This window comes from Marmota monax, unplaced genomic scaffold (genome assembly GCF_021218885.2).
Source record: "Marmota monax isolate L192 unplaced genomic scaffold, Marmota_monax_Labrador192_F-V1.1 WCK01_AAM20220418_F8-fsc00405, whole genome shotgun sequence".
In the NCBI taxonomy this organism is placed as follows: domain Eukaryota; kingdom Metazoa; phylum Chordata; class Mammalia; order Rodentia; family Sciuridae; genus Marmota; species Marmota monax.
In genome coordinates, this window is record NW_026694917.1 from 395361 (window position 1) to 415783 (window position 20423).

The 20423-nt window shown below is 37.9% G+C and overlaps 1 protein-coding gene and 1 pseudogene across 1 annotated transcript; one reads left to right on the forward strand and one right to left on the reverse strand.

Moving 5' to 3' along the window:
- The first annotated feature begins 9564 nt into the window (after nt 1-9564).
- On the forward strand, nt 9565-10503 carry LOC124081066 (olfactory receptor 2AE1-like). Its single transcript, XM_046427198.1, has one exon. It carries the CDS (start codon nt 9565-9567, stop codon nt 10501-10503), a length of 939 nt encoding a protein of 312 aa, XP_046283154.1.
- Nucleotides 10504-10873: 370 nt separating this feature from the next.
- LOC124081054 (cytochrome P450 3A11-like) overlaps nt 10874-20423 on the reverse strand; it is a 33845-nt pseudogene continuing 24295 nt past the window's right edge.

Consider the following 20423-nt stretch of genomic DNA (forward strand, 5'->3'; position numbering starts at 1 on the left):
TAACAAGCATGAGGGGTCTTTTCATCCTTAGGAGTTACAGACACAACTATGTCAACTTGGGTTAAGGATTTGTAATACAAGTGACATATGACAGAAGGTGTTGAATCTTTTTTTTTTCTTTTTAGTTATGTCTAACATTAGGATTCATTTTGACATAATTACAAAGCATGGAATGTAATTTGTCCCAATTCAGTCCGTAGTATTTCTCTTTCCCTTCCTTTCTCCCTCTCCCTTTTCTTTCTTCTACTCTACTGATCTTTCTGCTATTTACTTTCAGGGTTTTTAAATAGAAACTTATGGATATACATTATGGTGAGATTCCTTGTGGAATATCCACGTATGTGATATAATCATATATGAATTTTACATATATTCATATATGTGAAAGTTACTTCAGATTCACTCTGCTGCTCTTCCCTTATCATGTACCATCTCCCCCTTCTCATTCCCCTTTATCTAGTCCACCTATCTCACTTCTATTTTGATAGAATCCCCCATTTTCCTTTAATCTTTTCCTCTCTTCTTTTTTTCTTATTTTGGACTAGCTTTTACAAATCAGAGAAAACATTCAATCTTTGTCTTTGTTAGAGATAGAGGTCAAGTTTCATTTTTCGACATATGGATTTCCAGTATTCCCAGCACCATTTACTCAAAAGGCTGTCTTGTCTCCAGTGAATGTTTTTGGTATGTTTGTCTAGTATTAGATAATTGTTATTATGTGTGTTTATCTCTCCATCTTCTATTCTGTTCCATTGTTCTTCAGTCCATTTTTGTGCCATGCTGTTTTGTTACTATAGCTCTGTAGCATATTTTGAGGTCTGGTATTGTAATGCCTCCAGCATCACTGTTTGCTCAGGATTCCTTTGGCTACTCTGGGTCTCTTATCTTTTCAAAGGAATTTTAGAGTTGCCTCTTCTAGCTCTGTGAAGAATGTCATTGGTGTTTTGATGGAAATTGGATTGAATCTCTGTAATACTTTGTGTGATATGGTCATCTTAATAATATTAATTCTGCCTATCCAAGAACATGGGACATTTTTCCATATTCTAAGGTCTTCTTCAATCTCTGTGTTAAGCATTATATAGTTTTCATTGCAAAGTTTCCTGAAATCCACTATAATATTTAGTACCACTTTTTTCCAGGTTATTGTGAATGGAATAGTTTTCCTAATTTCGTTTACAACAGTTTTCTTTATTAAAGTATAGGAAAGTGATTGACTTTTGTATGTTTACTTTAGAAACTGACTTTACTAAAATTTTATCAGTTTTAAAAGACTTATGTTTGTCTCCTCCAATCTGTAACCCATTGTTCATTCAGTATCATATTGTTTAGTCTCCAGGTGATGGAGAAATTTTTATTTTTTATTTTGTCATTGACTTCCAATTTCATTCCATTATGATCTGACAAAATGCATGGGAATATCACTACTTTTTTATTTTGTTCCAAGCTATGGAACCAACCAAGTTGTGTTTCAAGAAATGAATGAATAAGAAAATGTGATATATCTCCACCCATAACCAATGGACTATTATTCAGCCATAAAGGAGAATGAAATTATGGTATTTACTAGTTACTGGATGGAAAGGGAGACTATCATTTTCATTGAGATATGCCAGATAAGAAAAACTAAAGATTGAATGTTTTCTCTGATTTGTAAAAGCTAGTCCAAAATAAGAAAAAAAGAAGAGAGGAAAAGATTAAAGGAAAATGGGGGATTCTATCAAAATAGAAGTGAGATAGGTGGACTAGATAAAGGGGAATGAGAAGGGGGAGATGGTACATGATAAGGGAAGAGCAGCAGAGTGAATCTGAAGTAACTTTCACATATATGAATATATGTAAAATTCATATATGATTATATCACATACGTGGATATTCCACAAGGAATCTCACCATAATGTATATCCATAAGTTTCTATTTAAAAACCCTGAAAGTAAATAGCAGAAAGATCAGTAGAGTAGAAGAAAGAAAAGGGAGAGGGAGAAAGGAAGGGAAAGAGAAATACTACGGACTGAATTGGGACAAATTACATTCCATGCTTTGTAATTATGTCAAAATGAATCCTAATGTTAGACATAACTAAAAAGAAAAAAAAAGATTCAACACCTTCTGTCATATGTCACTTGTATTACAAATCCTTAACCCAAGTTGACATAGTTGTGTCTGTAACTCCTAAGGATGAAAAGACCCCTCATGCTTGTTAATCACTATGTAATCAGTACAGTTCTTGGAATGCAGCAGGTGCTCATAAAATATTTCTCAAACAATGAATAAATCATATAAATGCCAAGACTGCCTTAATTAAAACTATATTCTGTCATAAAGGGAGGTACCAGATAAGAGTAATAGCCTGTAGGTTTTGAAGCAAGTGCTAATATGTTTCCTCTACTTAAACAACAAGCCATGATATAGAGTCAAGGTAAGCTCAGTGAAGCAAGGCATTTTAATATCTGAGTTGAGAAAAGAGAAACAAGAATAGCTCAAATATGCTCATGATGAGAGGAGGGCAGTGAGTGAATAAAACATGGGAGTAAATGAAATGTAGGGAAATGTACTGTTCTTTCTCTCTCTCCTGACATGCTATTTTGTGTGGTCCATAGAATTGAAGCACCAACAAGACTGAGCATGAGAATTACCTGCTGCCATTTCTATAATACGACACATGGGAAAAAGCAGTAAAGTGGCCACTGGGCAAGAAGACACTCAGACTGTCTTCTCAAAAGAGTAGCATGGAAAGGGGCTACTGAGACATGGAATTCTGTAATGAACAAAACAAATCAGGGACTGTAGGAACAGTTACTCTGTATTATTAACTAGCCCCTAGAGAGAGTATTCCCATGTTATCTTCAGAACCAGATTCCCCAAATTACCCAATTCCCACACCCCTGCAAACAAACTTCAAATACAGCACCATGGGATACTCACTTCAGTGCACACGGCACAGACTAATTGGTATCTCGAGTAATGGTGCCCAGAAGACATCCGGTGTGTCTTCTGAATGGGAATCCCTGATGCCATCAGGTCTTCAGATTTCTATTCACCTCTGCTGACATCACAGGTCCTGAGGATTAGTGGGGATGTTTCATCCCTCATGGAGCATGCTCCTCTTTCCTCATGACTGGCTCAGGTCAGGCCAGTCTGGCCTCTTCTGACCCCTTTGATTACTGTTGAGGAAACATCTCTGTGATATGGAAGGAGCTTAGTAACTGCATAACACATACATACTTGTATGTTACTACTAGGGAATGAGGTAAACTATGACAAGTGTGCTATAGTGATCCAAAACCACAGAGACTGCAAAGAGGTTTTTTGTTGAACTCTGGGAGCATTGAGGATTAACCTGCTATTATGTTTAGTACCTTACTCAGGTAACATGAATGGCCATTTCTATTTTCCAGGCTCTCAATCTGGTAATGGAAGGAAGTTCAAATATAAGTTCAGAGTCAAGAGGAAACATATGCACCACACCAAGTCCCAACTAATAGGGGCCCGATGTGTTCAGTTTTACTTAATCTATCTGACAGGGCTCAAAATAATGAACACAGATTTTGAGAGGCTCCCAGAACACCATGTCCTGTTGTTTGTGTGATGCTTCATCCTAAGGTAATTAGTGCAAACCATGATGAGTGAGCTGGACAAATATTCTATCTAATATTCTACAAGAAGATGCAGCTTCCAGGGTTAGAGGAGGAGTCTGAGGAGTACTTCAGCAAGTGCTTGTGTGGAAGACCAATAGCCAATGTGTGGCTGGGAGGACTGTTCTTCTTCTCAATCCATTTCACTTCTGTGCAAAAATCTCTGCAGAGAAAATTGCAGGTAAGATAGTGTTGGGGCTTGAGGTGTTTAGAAGCCTTTATCAGAAACTAGGGCATTGTGAGATTATCCTTTAATCAATGGTGACATCTCATCAGCACATGAGGATGTTTCCTGAGAAGATAGAGAAAAACATAATTTAAGGGTACAGGTAAGAATGGGTTGCTTAAGGAAGGAAAAGAGAATAGAGCCAGATCATGGAAAACTTATGCCAAGAGGTTCATAGAGATATTCAGAAACTAATGAAGAAAGAGAAAGAAATGTGTGTCTATAATTAGGTAGAAAAGAAGTATGCAGATCATGTTGACTGGGTTGGAGTAATCAGGGGCATCAGGGTTGAAATTGTTCTCTTAGTCCACAGAAGCTGAGCAGGAAGTAGCAGTGTGACATGACTGTCATTATAATCCTAGAGCGACCCTAGGACAGAAGAAAAATAAATGTGAGTTCGTTTTTACTGGCAGAGTTGAAATGTGATCAGAATGCATTAAGTCCTGTGTTTTTTGCTTTTATTTTTGAAGTTTATTTTTCATACTCACATAATTATTTTTAATTACTGGTATTTACTCTTACAATTGTCATGATCACTTTCCTTCAATGGTGGTGGTTCTTTCCTGTTAATGTACATCTGTGATTAAGAATATGTGAAAGTATAGGAAGATATTTAGGAGGTAAGAAGTGATAGAAGGCTCTACTTAGTTTATGACTTTTTTGAGTCTAATTTCCCCATGGAGATCAACTTCTCATTCTGACTAGTGTTTGTGGGAGAACTGGAGAGAGGGCAGATTGGCAAGTGTGGCTGAATCAATGTGAAAAACCTAGTTTTTTCAGCATTTTTTTTGTCATCTGTTGACTCACAAATCTACCCACGACATAGGTATGGTTGCTTTGTTTTGTGTCAACACAGCACTCATGCAGTTTTTAAAAATTTTGCTCATTATTCAAGTTAAGACAACATAAAATGTCCTTCTACCTAATCTGATATGACTATTCTATGTATAACCTAAGATATTATCATCTTTTCCCAAGTAGATTACATAAAATATGCAACCCTTTCCTCATTAAGGGAGAAAAATCCTTTTTTTTTGCATTTTGTGTGAAATATATTCTGTTTCTACTGATTCATACTCCTTCATTTATATCCAGTTATTGAAATACTGAGATATGATTTTAGGTTTTATTCACACCTCATGTTTGATAGGAGGATGACAATGAAATAAACACTTAATTTGTGTAATATAAATATACAAATTCTTATCAGCATTAAAAAGAAATGGAAAAGAATGGCAGTTTGTGTTCCTGAGAGTTGTCCACATGGTCATTACTGGTCTTTATAACTATCCTATTTCACTCCACTGTCCATACTGCCTTGGTTCACAGCTGGTCATTGTTCCTGGTCAGTTGGGTGACCCAAACCTTCATCTTTCATCTCTGAAGTATCTGAGCCCTTATCAGTGTGACCTGACTTGGGCTTTAGTTTCCTATTGCCCTCCATCACAGGACCTGGGAGTTTGAAGAGGCACCGAGAAAACATCCTATGGCACACTTGCTCTTCCTCTCTGTATTGTGTAGTAGCAACTCAGTTTCCCTTCCTAGGCAGAATCAATCACTCCCTGCCACAGAGTGACCTTCTTCTTCACCTGTTGATTCAGCTATAATGAGCATCCTAAAGTGGCAACCTCAAGTCTCAGGGATAAACTTTACCCTGGATGCCATGTCCAGTTTGTTCACGGATCTATTGGGCAGATGCCAGGACTGAGTGAGGAAACAGGGGCTGATATCCAAAGTTCAAGTTAACCCTTTTTTGCATAAGAATCTCTATCCAGTGGGTGGTAGTAATGAGTATTTCTTTCTTGTTTCCGTAAGAAAATGTAATCACTTTGTGTCTGGGTGGAAGAATCTCTCCCTTTGTCGCTAAGAGTTTTCTAAAGCAGCAGAACAGAAATGTTGGTGGTTCATCGACATCAATTTTATAGGGAGAGAACACACTCTCATTTCTATCCATTGAATGCTTGGGGGTCTGATCCTATGAATTCTTGCTGTGGGAGAAGCAGTACCATAAATTAGATGGAGACATGGAGCATGTATCACATCCTGGAGGACATTGCCCAGCAATGAGAGGTGTTGCCACCTAGGTGTTGCTTGAGGCAGAGTCTTACATGAGTATTTCACCATTCTATCAGGTTTGTGTTTCAGGAAGATGGAGGACCTATGTTAAGTATAACAAATCCCATGAACACAGGCCACATTACACACTTGTTTGCTGTGAATCGAGCTCCCTGTTCAGGAGCAATGCTGCATGGAATACCCTTATGGTGAATAAAGTATTCTGTGAGTCCAGAGATGGTAGTTCTGGCAGCAGCACTTCAGGAGAGGAAGCAAAATCCATACCCAGAGTGAGTGTCCAGTCGAGGTAAAAAAAAAGGAGTGTCCCTTTCATGTTGAATGTGGTTCAATGTCATCAATGTGCTATGGAGGGGCTGGCTGATCACCCCAGGGAATGGTGCGATGTTGGGAACTCATGATGGTCTTTGCTGTTAGCCATGGATATTCAGCAGTGGCTTCAGACAGATTGGTCTTGGTGAGTGTACATCCATCATACTCAATCCAGGAATAATCTTTCTCCCTGATGCCATGTCCAGTTTGTTCATGGATCTATTGAACAGATGCCAGGACTGAGTGAGGAAACAGGGGCTGATATCCAAACTACTGGTTAACCATCTTTTGGATAAGAAGATCTATCCCATGGGTGGTAGTAAATAGTATTTCTTTGTTGTTTCCATAAGAATTTTTTCATATATATCATCCAGAATTTTTTTTTCTCATAATTTTATTTTTACATGATTTTCAGCATGAGCAATCTTTACATTTTTAAAGAGAAGTTCTATTCCTTCCTGTGACAGTGACTTTGACATTGCATTTTGTAAGACATTTCAATCAACCACAAATAATTTATTTTTTCCAAAAACCTGGCCTTTTAAATTCATGCCACATATTTTATTAAGTTCCCAGTGAGTTGTTTTTAAATTATATGCAGAAAGCCTGTGGCGTGTTTCCTTTAAACTAACCCAGGATTATTTTCCTAAGAAGTGAACTTATTTATTTGGTTGTGTTTATAAAATAAAATGTATCTTCAATAGTTTTCTGCTTTTCCCCTGACTTGAATCATATAGTAAAATTGGCGCACTTTCAAGTTTTCTATAAATAGAACTTCCTGTTCTTACTTTGGTCCATATCTGATATAATTTCTTTCTTTTCTGGGTGCTAACAATTCCCATTCTAAAAATCAGAGAATTGAGTACTATATTTAACATAAATTTGTTCTTAAAATCTCATCTGCGTTAGGTATTGTCAACATATTTTATAATACCATATTCTTCCTGAATTCACTATGGTTTTGTACCTTGTCTTCAATTCCATCTTTTTCTCCTCTTTTTACCTAGCTTTTGAGATGAAAATGGAAGTAAAATTATCACCTTCAATTCCAATTCAATGCAATATATTCATCATATTACTTTCTTAATCTCATTTTTAAAGTATCTTCTGTTTATTTAGCAGGTAGTGTTAGTTCCACCATCTGATATAGATATTGGAACCCTAGGTCCCTTGAACCCTCAAATAATAGCCTACTTTCATGTAGTCAGAAGAGAAAAGAAGGTCACATAATGTAAGGGATACATCTGCCCTAAACTACAAATTGGGTGATTCACAAAGGATAAAAATATCCATTTTGCAGATATTTTTTATTTGGCCTGAATGATGTTGGCCAGGGTGTTTTTTTTTTTTTTAAGTTCTAATTAATTGACAAAACTTTAAAAACCGGAGATTTCAAATAAAACTGATATTTTCAAATTTTCTTCAAAAATCCAGATGTTTAGTAGCAATGAACTGGAGTGAAGGGGCTTTGGACAGGGCAGCACTCCTGTCTCATGCAGCTCTACCACTTCTGTCTCTGACCCTGAGTGACACTGATCACTCATCATGGCATTCATGCCATTGTTTTCCTGAGACCTGGTCTGTTTGGCTTAGTCATGTTACCTGCCTAATCTTGCCACCTTTGTAACATGGAAACCTGATGAATGTGTTTGGTCAAAACTCCTTTCTGGTCACCTGCAAGGTCCTAGAGTTGGACGTGAGATTTCAGAGAATTCCTTTAGATCATGCTAAAGGTAGATTGGGGTCCTCCTTCCTTGTTCTTCTTTGGTAGGTTAAAACCACTATGCCTGCTGGGCACGGTGGCACACACCATGTAATCCCAGCAGCTCAGGAGGCTGAGACAGGAAGATCTTGAGTTCAAAGCCAGCCTTTCATCCAGAAAATTTTGAAGTTCCAGGATATTAAAGGGAACACATGTATCAGAGCAATGAATATCTCCCCAAGGAAAAATAAAGAACTTTGGATTTTCTCCTGGAGAAAGGGTTAATGTGTTTGCCTTCATGCTGGATGTATTGTATTTAGTTACACAGGTATCATTTTTGTATTTGGAGGTTACCCTGACTGATGGAGGTGTTCATGTGTACCAAAAGGGCAGAAAATGGATTGCAGTGACTTTGCGATGTGTGAGATTGGCTAGGATGAACTACATCTCACCAAATTCCCTCTAATCCATCATTTCTGTTTAAGGTGGGTCTCAAGAAGAGGTTCCTGGGAGATTAGAGGGCAGAAGGTAAGCAGCCATCCTGTAGTACTAATACATTTTTGCTGGTCTGCTGGCTCACACCTCGCTGGTATGGAGCAGTGGCTGGGTCTGCAGTTGCTCTACCTTCCCCAGGATTCTCCTTTAGGCTCTTGGAATTCTGGGCTAGGGGTGTTCATTCAGCTTCATTAGAAATCTGACCTAAATTTCCCATGTGCCTGTATGAACATACCATATGGATTTCATCTTTAGGTATAACCACAAGTAACTAACAAAAAAACCATACATAAATACAGATCAGCAGAGTAGAGGGAAGGCATCAGAGGAAGGGAGGAGGAGAGGGAAAGGGGAAGTATGGGGACTGAATTGAAGCCTATTTTATGCTTTTTAATTATGTCAAAAGAAACCCTAATAGTTTGTAGAATTCAAAAGGGCCAATATAAAAAGAAGAACCTTAATCCCTAATTCCATAGACAAGCAGACTGACTCTTTTTGTTTTCTCTTGTGGGGTCACAGCTCATGCTTTGGGATTTCGTCTGTCTCTTGTCTGCCCGGCTTTGTACTATTTTCCCTTTCTACTGCTTGTCCTGTAGACTTTAAGTTTCCACAGCAGACTTAAACATGACAGCTGTACACCAACTCCTTAACCAGCTTCCACAAAGAAATAAGGCCAAAGTTCTGTAACACAACCCTTAACAATTACATGCATAACTAGAAATGTCTTAGTGGTTCATCTGCTCTTGTTAGAACCTGCCTGGTAAAATAAGAAACATAATCCAACAACCATAAAAACACGGAAACACACTAACACAAATCATATATATGATTACACACACATATGCCTATATTTAGTAAGAAGAGTCATAAATTCTGGCCCTTATTAGAGTCTTGGAATTTCAAATGACCATGATCGTGATGACAAATTTTAGGTTTGTCTTCTTTTGAAAAAAATTGAATTTCAATAATTTCAGTTTCTGGATACTTACAAAGAGAGAAAAAGCTCTTCATAAATGTTTTCTTGGATCAAGAGAGCTTATCACCCTGTACACAGGATCCCATATTTCTGGCATCACACTTTGTCTCCACTCCCTGTTTCCCCAAGGACTTTGAAGGGACCATGTGGCTGAGGAATCAGACGTCTCTGGCAGACTTCATCCTTGAAGGGCTCTTCGATGACTCCCCGACCCACCTTTTCCTTTTCTTCCTGACCATGGTGGTCTACCTTGTTGCACTGAGTGGCAACACCCTCACCATCCTCCTCATCTGTGTGGATCGTGGGCTTCACACCCCCATGTACTTCCTGCTCAGCCAGCTCTCCCTCATGGACCTGATGCACTTCTGCACAACCATCCCCAAGATGGCTACCAACTACCTGTCTGGCAGCAAGTCCATCTCCTTCGTGGGCTGTGCCACCCAGCACTTCCTCTATTTGTCTCTGGGTGGCGCTGAGTGTGTTCTGCTAGCTCTCATGTCCTATGACAGGTATGTTGCCATCTGTCACCCTCTGCGTTACACTGTGCTCATGAGCAGGAAGGTGGCGCTGATGATGGCCCTCACCTCATGGTTGGGGGCATCTCTGAACTCCCTAATTCACACAGTCATCTTGATGCACTTTCCCTTCTGTGGATCTCGGAAAATACACCACTTCTACTGTGAGTATCCAGCTGTTGTGAAGTTGGTATGTGGTGATGTCACCGTCTATGAGACCACAGTGTATATCTGTAGCATCGTGCTTCTCCTCCTCCCCATCATCCTGGTTTCTACATCCTATGGCTTCATCCTGCACAGTGTCATTGAGATGCATTCAGCTGGGAGTAAGAGAAATGCTTTTGCCACTTGTAGCTCCCACTTCATTGTGGTCTCTCTCTGGTTTGGTGCCTGCATCTTCTCATACATGAGGCCCAGGTCCCAGCGCACTCCACTGCAAGACAAAGTTGGTTCTGTGTTCTATAGCATCATTACTCCCACACTGAATCCTCTGATTTATACTCTCCGGAATAAGGATGTAGCTAAGGCTCTGAGGAGAGTGTTGAGGAGAGGTATTATCACCCAATGACTACACCTGTAGTTGGCCCAAGTATAGAGTGTTATTATGGGTAAACCTCTAAGAATTTTCAAGAATCCAGATCCATGACGTACTTTGACTATCCCAAGAATAAAGTGGTTTACGTATACCTTCACTATTTTAACTTAGTTGCAGGAATTCAAGTAGCATTGTGTATGTGTCTATAATCCTTCAGAGTATTATGGAAAAACCTTTACAAATCCCATTTAAAGTAGACATACGAAGTTCAGTGATACTCTAAAAATATTAAGATAAATATATAAAGACCTTTTCTATCATTATTTTTATTGATAATACATATGTAAATCACGACAGCAAAGACTATTTAGGGAGTATAAAATTAGAATGTGCTGATTAATATTAGAAACCTGTGAAGTAAAGCGTGTTTTGAAAGAAAGAGTTGATGATAAAATATTTGTACTCAGATCTTTTGAGTTACTGAAGCAGTGTTTAAGAATTTATAAGGGCAAATATGAAGAGGTGAGGGTGCAGAGGTGGGTGGATAGAATCCCCAAAAACCAGAGAGGCTGAGTCTTCATATCTGGCACACAGATGGTTACCTCCTTTCCATCACACAACACATAATACTGTGCACAGACACTGAACAAGCCCAGCAAAGGTCCAGCATCCCTAGTAACTCAGGAGCAGCATGCACCCATAAATCCATCTTCAATACCAATTTTTATTCACAGAGAAAATCAATATGTCTTTTGTTCTGAGATACATCTTCTTTGAAGAACAGAGCAGAGATTTTTAGGGAGATTTAGACTCTACTTTCCAGGCTCATCTCTTGACACAACCTTTAGAACAATGGGTTTTTCTGGTTGAAGAAATGGTGTCTTGCTTAATTTCAGAGGAATCTGCAAACATTAAGCAAGTATATTTAGATGTAGTAAATGAAACCCGAACAACAGAAAAGAATCGGAAAAGGTACATTTCAGACAATAAAGCTATACAAACATATAAAAACTACTTTCAGCCTCATGTGTCTGGGATTCCTTACATTTATTCTTTAAGCTTTGACAATATTGTAGAATGAAAGCATACATGCCTCTGTCCATTTAAAGAAGTATTTCATGAGCATCTATTCTCTACCATCGCTGAGATAAAATAATGTTGGCTTGTGTTCTTTTTAATTTAAATTTTAGGAAAACAGGTGATGATGAGCCTGAGTGGTAGAACATTTGCCTAGCATGTGTGATGCCCTTGGTTCCCCAGCAACACAAATAAAAAATTTTCAGCAAAATAGATGAATTTAACTAATTTAAATTAACTTTTTGGTATTATTTCAAACCCTTTTTTTAAAGCGAAATAAAGTGAACTTCATGGATGTTTGCTTAGGTTGCTTCATGGATGGGTTTCATAGGTAACCCTGATCAGGTTTTATAATTTGAACTCTAGGAGCAGTCCTTCCCTTCTAAGAGTCCAGGCATGCCTCTTGATAGAACCCATGAAGTTTAAAGATGGAAAAGACCTTCAGGGAACAACATGCTTTCTCCCCCTAAAGTTTCTCTTCCTCTTTGAAGTGCAAATGGGGAACATTTGAGTCCTACATAGTTTTGAGTATCCCTTTAGTCCCATTCTCACCAAGTCATTCCTTTAGTGTTGGGGGTACCTCCAACAGAGTAATCTTCTACACCCAAGAGAGAGAAGGGAAGACAATTGTCATGGAGATTGAGAAGTTCCAATCTGGGAAATATTAGGAGCTTGCAGAAAGTACCTGCCCCATCTCAGATGTACTAGAGACCTACTTTCTCCAAGATTTAAGTTCCTTCCTGCTTACAGGGTAACTACCTGACTACCCTGACTCCTCAAATAAAATGGTCACCACTTCTGTCTCCTCCTTTCCCATATGGAACATGAACAAATGGGAAAGAAATTGCATAATAAATGATCAGTCCCTAGAAATAAGCCATACAGAACCTTGCTTTTTGTGACTCAATGAAAAGTGTATTCTTCGCAGGAGAGATTCCACATAGTTCCATAAATGTAACACATTACTATTCTTAAATTTCAGATAGTTTGCAAATATTTTCTGCATAGAGAGAAACACAAACATTAGATTAGGTTGACATTAGATTAGAAGAGAAAGAGGGTGAGAGAGAGAGAGAGAGAGAGAGAGAGAGAGAGAGAGAGAAATGTCATTTGTTAAATTTTAAAATTAAAAAAAGCAAAAAATTGACAGCCAAGTACTCTAAATCAATGATAAGTCTCTCCTTAAATATTTCCTGAATCCTTCCATGAACAAGTTTCCCTCTAAATCACCATTGAGAGTTCATGAAGGGCAAAAATGAGGTGATGTAGTTAAGTGGTAATGATGTAGTTAATATACAGAAAAAAATGGGCCTCCAAATGGGATGCTTTTGGGACAAAATGTTAACTTAGATGATCATAAAAGTTTGGAGTAACCAATATCAAAAGAGAGGAATGAATGGGTCTTGCATTGATGGGAGGACTCCTTAGAGGAGTTTGGGGATTGAACTAGAAGTTGAAAGATGAGAATAGAATGAGGAAAATGGGGAAATAAGATTCAAAGAGTTAATATTGAAATGTAAAAATAGTTTTTCTGCAACAGGACTCCAGGAAGGTTGGATCAATTAGGAAAACGCTGACCTGCATAAATCCTTCCTATCTTTAAGAAATGATTGATGTCAATGTTTCTCAACTTTGTCTGAGAATGAGACAATAGGGAGCTTTTAGAGTCAAACTCTAGGCAAGTGATTTTAGAATTTTGGAGATGACCCAAATATCTTGTATTTTTAAAATTCTATGTTGATTTCAATGTTCAGACAATAGTTGAGAAAAACTGTCACAAAATTTCCATAAGTTTTGTTGAGGAAAACAGCACTTGACATCATCAAAACATGATTTTCATAGTTCAGGATTGATTATGTAAAGCAGCCTCATCTTCATTTGAATTATAATTGAGTTTATACTTTGATAAAGTTCAAAAACACTGCACATAAGCATGTCAACCTAATCTCAATAGACTCTACCTGATCTTTAAACTCTTGTTTTTTATAAAGCCACAGATATAGAGCTCCAAAACTGAAGAAGCCTAAGATCGCACAAGTGTCTCAAAAGAGATTCTTTGAATGAGCAGATACTTTTCTTTAAATAGGTTCCTCAACTAAAAGAAACTACCCACAAGACCTTACTTTTTCATAAAGTGTCCTGACCTGTGTTTCCTTGCAAGGATGGAAGGAGAAGTTCTGCAGTAATCTGATGAGAGCAAGTTTCATGTTCATGAGAGCAAACCTCATGCCAATGCAGTTTCTGGGTCCATTTCCAAAGGGCATGTATACGTAAGGATTGATGCTGTCCTTGTTCTTCTTACTGAACCTGATTCCACAATAGTAGATGAAAACAAGTTATTGAGACATAAATCTACATAAGCTACATAATTGGGGTTGTCTCCTAAACATTCATAACCAGCAAAACACAGGATTCTTTTGTGGAATGGTCATTGAAATCCTGCTGTGACTTTGCTTATAAAAATTGAAACCTACAAAACTTTTTCATTCTCCTTACACTAGAGGAGCTCTCTGTCTTGTTAAGATGTGATGAATGCTATTTAAAAGAAAATATGTCTTTAAGTACTGAAATTATATTCAGGATTGTGATCCATACACACACTGAAAAATTAGAAAATGAGCTTATAAATGAAGAAAAGTGTGTTCCTGCCTCAACTCCCACTCCTGCATTTCATATTTTTATTGATGAAAGAGGAGAAAATGCTCCCACTATAATTACCTCTCTTCTCTATACTCCTTTTTTTCTCGATCTTCTTTTCTCCCTTCCTTCCTCTCTCCCTTTTTTTCCCCAATTCCTCTCTTCCTCTTCCTCATCCTCATTCTTCTTTTTTCTCCTTCTCCTTCTGTCTCTGCCTCTCTCCCCATAGAATATCATCATTGTCTTCTGAGTCTGTCTCATCAGGTTACAAATAATTCCTTGAATGTTGAACCCAGGTTTTATTCAAATCGAGTCCTAGTTATTGGATTGCTTTAAGGAGAAAGTGTTGATTTGGAGAAAGTGATAATGACATTGTGATTGTTTTTAAATGTATTCTTATATATTTGAGAACATTTTGGCAAATTTATAGGTGATTGTGATTCAAAGTAACATGGAAGCTCTTGGAGGGTGTGGTGGTGTGTGGAGAGTCTGATTAGGTTGGTGGATGGTTGTTTGGGCAGATGATGAGCAGATGCGGAAGCATTAAAAGCGTTTTCCAAACTACTGTCTGTAGATTATGCTTGCGTGTATGTCAAGTGTCCTCCATAACATACATCTTTGTCATTTTTCTCATCCTAGTCTAGTCCCTGATGCACCTTAAGCACTTAGTATCTTATTAGGCCTCAGTGAATCAAAGAGATGTGTAATCTCTGATTTTGTATCTGTGAAGTTCAAAAGTTGGAAGTGCTGAATTTCGAGGAAACTGGCACTGAGGAACTCATAACCAACAAGACAAGGTCACTCTAATCAAGAAGTGTAAAGTTAGAGGCCAATTGAAGTCTTGATCCCATGCCACCTGACCCACCAGACACTACCCTGAAAACTTTCTCTATTTTGTTCTTCAGTACAACAACAGGAAAACAGTAACTCTTTCCAGAGTGCAAACTGTGAGGTTGGATCCAAATTTTCAGAAGACCAAGGTCAAGACATATTTAAGGATGAATATCTCAGGTGTCTTGGGGGCAGGTTACTTGGCTTTGAAAGACTCATCAACTGTGGAGAGTATGAGAAGCTGGCCCAGAACACTCCAGAGACAAGACTCAGAGGATCTGAGCTCTCTCCATCCTCACTGAGGCTGCTTAAACCATCTGGGGGCGGGGGGGGGGAATTCTCAGGCCTTAACTTGCATTTAACAAATGTGCTGAAGGAACTAGGAACCAATGTTTACTCAAGTGGAAGATAGAAGTGCTTCCTAAAGCTGGTAGAAAATACAAGGAGCTACAGTGAACAGGACAAAAACCCTAAAATGATTAAAAAATGTAAGCACCTAAAATAAGAGAGTGGTCAAGTGGCAGAAAGGTTTATAGATCACTGTTAAATAAAATAAAAAACAGTTCAACATCATATGAAATGTGATAGCATTTCAGCCCTTAAAAGCTACACATTTACATAAAAATGTCCATACTGACATTTATCACATTAATAATAGATAGGGCCTATCTTGATGTTCTAGGGCCTTAAATGGCTATAGTCATTTATTTTTATTACCGTTTGTTTTCTAAACCAATTACCACTTTGTAAAAGACTTCTTAAAATTTTCTTAAAACAAGAAAATTTTAAAATCACATGTATGTCATCTGCACTAAGAGAACTCAGAAATATGTGTGAAACAGCCTCTTAAGGGTGGATTTCCTTTCTCAGGAGCCCTGTGCCTTTCAGGGTAGAACTTTTCAGGTTCTGGCCAGTACGTGGAGTTTTGATGAAGACTATATGTTGGTATAGCCACGATTGTTCCTTTGGGAATGAGCACTCCATTGAGTTCAACATCTTTTTTACAGACTCTCACAATTCTCTCAACAATTGGATATAATCTGAGAGTTTCATTCACCACCATGTACAGATACTTCATCTCAAATAGTACATCATATGTGACAGGTGCCTGGCAAGAAAGAAATTTTTGCAAATTAAGATTTGGAAATGACTTAAAACTCTGTTGACACATTACACTGATGTTTTCAGAGCTCCTCAAATAACTCATATTGGTAAAATACCATAGCATTTTCAAAGCACTTAATAACCATCATGATTTTAGAACTGCCCAATGGCACACTGAGATGCCCAGAGATTTTACCTCTCCTCTCCCCTCCAGGTGCCATTCACTCACCTTATTGGGCAAAGTCTCATCAATCTCCTGCTGAAGCTTCTTCTGGACATCAGGGTGGGTGGCCAGTACATACATAATAAATGAAAGAGTGCTGCTAGTGGTGTCATAGCCAGCCAAAATAAAGATAATAGACTGGGCTGCAATCTCCAGATCAGATAGACCTAAAAGGAGAGGAAAGACAGTTTCTTCTAAGCAGGTCCATGCACACTTTACAGTTTGCATGAAGATAAATCAGAATGATGATCCAAAATCCCATGAGGAAAAACTGGAAGAGCAATTCATAATGTTCCTCATTCTGCCACCCCCCACCACCAACACAACTGGGTCATTTCAAGGGATAGTATGGATGTCAAACATACACAGTATTTTTCAAATGTGCCTTGCATAATCAAGAAAGTTATTTAGCTATAAATATTGGGTAGCATTCTTCCCCTGGGGAAAAAAATAAAATTACTCTATCTAAAATATAGGTTGAAGAACCTTGAAAGCATTTGCAATACTGGCATCTTTGCAGGGAAAATAAAGGCCATGATTGACAGAACTATACTGAGCCACAGAGAAATTTTTCTACACAAATTGTGGTCCATGGACCAGCAGCATCAACAGCTTCAAGGAGTTTATTAGAAACACAGAAGCTCAAGCATTGCTCTAGAGCTACCTAATTGAAATCTGAACTTTCATGAGATGTGGTCAACTCTGTTCTATTACCTAAGAATCATCAGGTAATAGAAGACCTGGGGCACCAGTCTTCAAAATGGATGATCTCAGTGTGTGCAGAAATTATACAGAGAAAAAAAAAACCCAGAAGAGTAGTGATTAACTGGAGTCTAATGAGTGGTATTAAAATCACACAAGAAAGAATGTATTGATACAGGGCATTAGGCAGAATCCATAGGACAGGACGATGGGGTTCAGTGAGTGGAATTAACATTGCTAATCAATCTTGGGCTGAACGTCATCTTTCCTAGTACATGTCCCCTCTATTTGCTCAACTTCATAATCATCAAACAGCCTTTGTGTTGTTTCTCTTGACTTTTCTCCTGAAAAGTCACATTCAAGCATTCATCTCATTGATTGGAGAAATGATTAGGATTTGTTGATACTTGAATACCTGAAAGAAACATGGTATACATTCCAACCATGTAATTCATAACAAAAAATTATGCAAAATGAGTGTGAGAAAGATCTACATTGAATTCTAGCTTACACAAGCTTTCTATGATGCTATTGTGGGAAAACTCAAACCGTGTTTTCCCCACTACTGGCATAAACCCAATGATACTGAAATGAAATTGGACTATAAACTTAAGTTACAACTGTTCAGTACAATCTGGTAGCCACTAACCATATGTGTCTAACTAAATTTAAATTTTAATGAATTTAATCTAAATAACAATAGAAAGTTCACTTCTTCAGTAACACTACCTACATGTCAAATGCTCGTAGCCATGTGTTTAGTGCTTACTGTATGAACAATACGTATATTGAGTATTTCCTTCACCACAGAAAATTATAGTGGAAGCAGGGAGAGGAGTACTGTTTACACCATGCATATGGCCTCACATAGAAATATTTATATTGCTCAGTCTGCACAAATATATTTTATTTTCATATCTTTGTTCAGAGAAAGGATCTAGAAGGAACTACAGTAGTAATGGTCATATTACATTCCAGATTTCGGTTTCTAATACCGTCTCTCACTTAAAGGAGCCAGGGCATCTGGATAAATGGGTGGTTCCAGGCCTGATCAGAGGAAATAGACAGGGAATCTAGAGTTTCTTGCACCAGAAAGCAAGAATGTTCTCTCAAAACAATATGAGAAAACATATGCAATAATGTGTATGTTTCTATAATGTGGATATGTGTCATTATATAGGTATCAAAACTTATAGAATGTACAAACTCAAGAACCCTTATGTTAACCTATGAACTTAGGGGTAAGGTGACTTATCTGTGATGGTTCATTGATTATGGAAAATATATCATTTTGGTAAGGGATGTTTGTAATGGGGGCAACATATGAATTTAGAGAAAAAATGGATATGGGCAATCTCTATGCCTTCTCCTCAGTTTTGTTATGAAACTAAAACTGCTGTAAAATATAGTCAATTTTAACAATCAAAATATAAGCTGAGGAAGAGGGGAGGGAGGAAGAACAGAAGGAGGAGGGAGAAGTTGTTAAAAGACTTAAGCCCAAGAGGATTTGACCATCAAAATAAAAAATGATAGCAAGAGAATAAATTCATAGTATATAACATCATACTGACATAAATAAGAATGGAAGTCTCTTACAATCTAATACAATTCATATATGTACAGTAGATGATAGGATGATAAAGACCGCAGTTTGTAAACATCATAATACAAATGCTTTCTATCAAAAATCATACATGTATGATAAAACTAGTTGGCGAAAGCATGCTGAGGAATAGGATGTTTACACAGTATCAGAGATTTCCCCCACAACATTCTTATGAATTACATTGGAAAAGTTAATCTTAATATCAGATGAAGCTAGTGAACACATTTTCACCCAGTACTGCCAGTGACCCTCACCACTATTGGGACAGTGCACCTCCTGATTGGATGTACAAATGCAAATATCCAGGCAGAGGTTCTGATTCAGTGCATCTGAATGGGGCTGCGAAACAGCATTTGTTCTGATGTTGATGGTAAAAAGACAACAGACTAACTTCAAGACTGAAATGCTTTCTCCTAGTTTCCCTTCAATTTTTGAGCCTTGTTACACCTGTATGATTCTAGACAGTACATGTGGGCACCATTTGCAATATCCAAATGTGTTCTTCCTGCAATTTGGTGGAAATCTATTTTCTCTAGAAAACGTGTATATTTTCAGGATAATTTGCTTATTTGAATTTCCCTGTCAATGGGCCATGAAATATTCTTGGTTACCTTGGTAGGGCTCCTTGTCTTGGGAATTCTGGGAATCAATCATTAACTGGAGAAAATCAATGCGGTGCTGGAAGCAGAAATGGAAATGGAAATGACTAAATCAGTCATAAAGTCAGAAGTAAATCTGGAATGTAGCATTACACCTCCCTTCTTAGAATATGGCTCCTTTAAGTCCAGAAGTCTGGCTAGGTTTGCACAACCCACCAGTGAACAAAACATGCATGTATAAACCATGGAAAACAGGATATATTTGCCGGAGAGAAATCCAGCTATGGTGTCCAATATCTGTTGGTCTTTGCTCTCCCTAATGCTGGGTTTGTCTCCTTCTCCTGTCACACCTGATTGCCCAGGAAGTGGTCCTGGACTTCAATTCTTTTAGTTTGCCTTAATTCTTATTCAATGGCCACACTGAATACACTTGGTATTTTCAAAGATGATTACTAGCTTTTGTTTGTGTATCATCAAATTCTCCACACATTAGGTACACGATTCAATCTTCAGTCACACTTGGGGACGGCTGTCCTGCCTCCCTGACCTGGAGACATTCTTTTGCCGACCTCCAGGCAAAGCAGAAGGCAAAGCTGGGTTAGCATATCACCTTCAAGGTCACTGAAGAGCACGGCCTGGTTGTGGACAGGAAAGGACTCACATTTAACATACACATACTTCACGAGGTGCCAAATAGGACCTTCCTTTGAAGAATGTGTCAACTAAGATGTAAAGGGCTTGGAATTGTAATGATTGTTCATCAATCTAAGTCTTGGGGAATACTTTTTAATGGTAAAATCATTTTGAAATAGGATTTTTATTTTGACAGTTTACTGAATGGGAGGTGAATGATAAGGTTTTTATTTGAATGATATTAATCTCAAGACATAACATCACATCTGTTATTGTATCAAACATTGTCAATCTTACTCATTATCAGTTTGCCTTTTTAAAATTTCATCTTCATTCTAACCAAAATGTAAAAATTCTCCAGTGCAAATCTTAAAGTTTTCCATCAACTTTAAAAAATGTACAGAGAGGGGCTGGGGAATGAAGCTCAGTGATAACAGTATTTGTCTAGCATATATGAGGCCTTGGGTTCAATCCCCAGCACCACATACAAAATTACATGTATATTTGTATATGCACAAGTCAGATGTACACAGCAAATAAA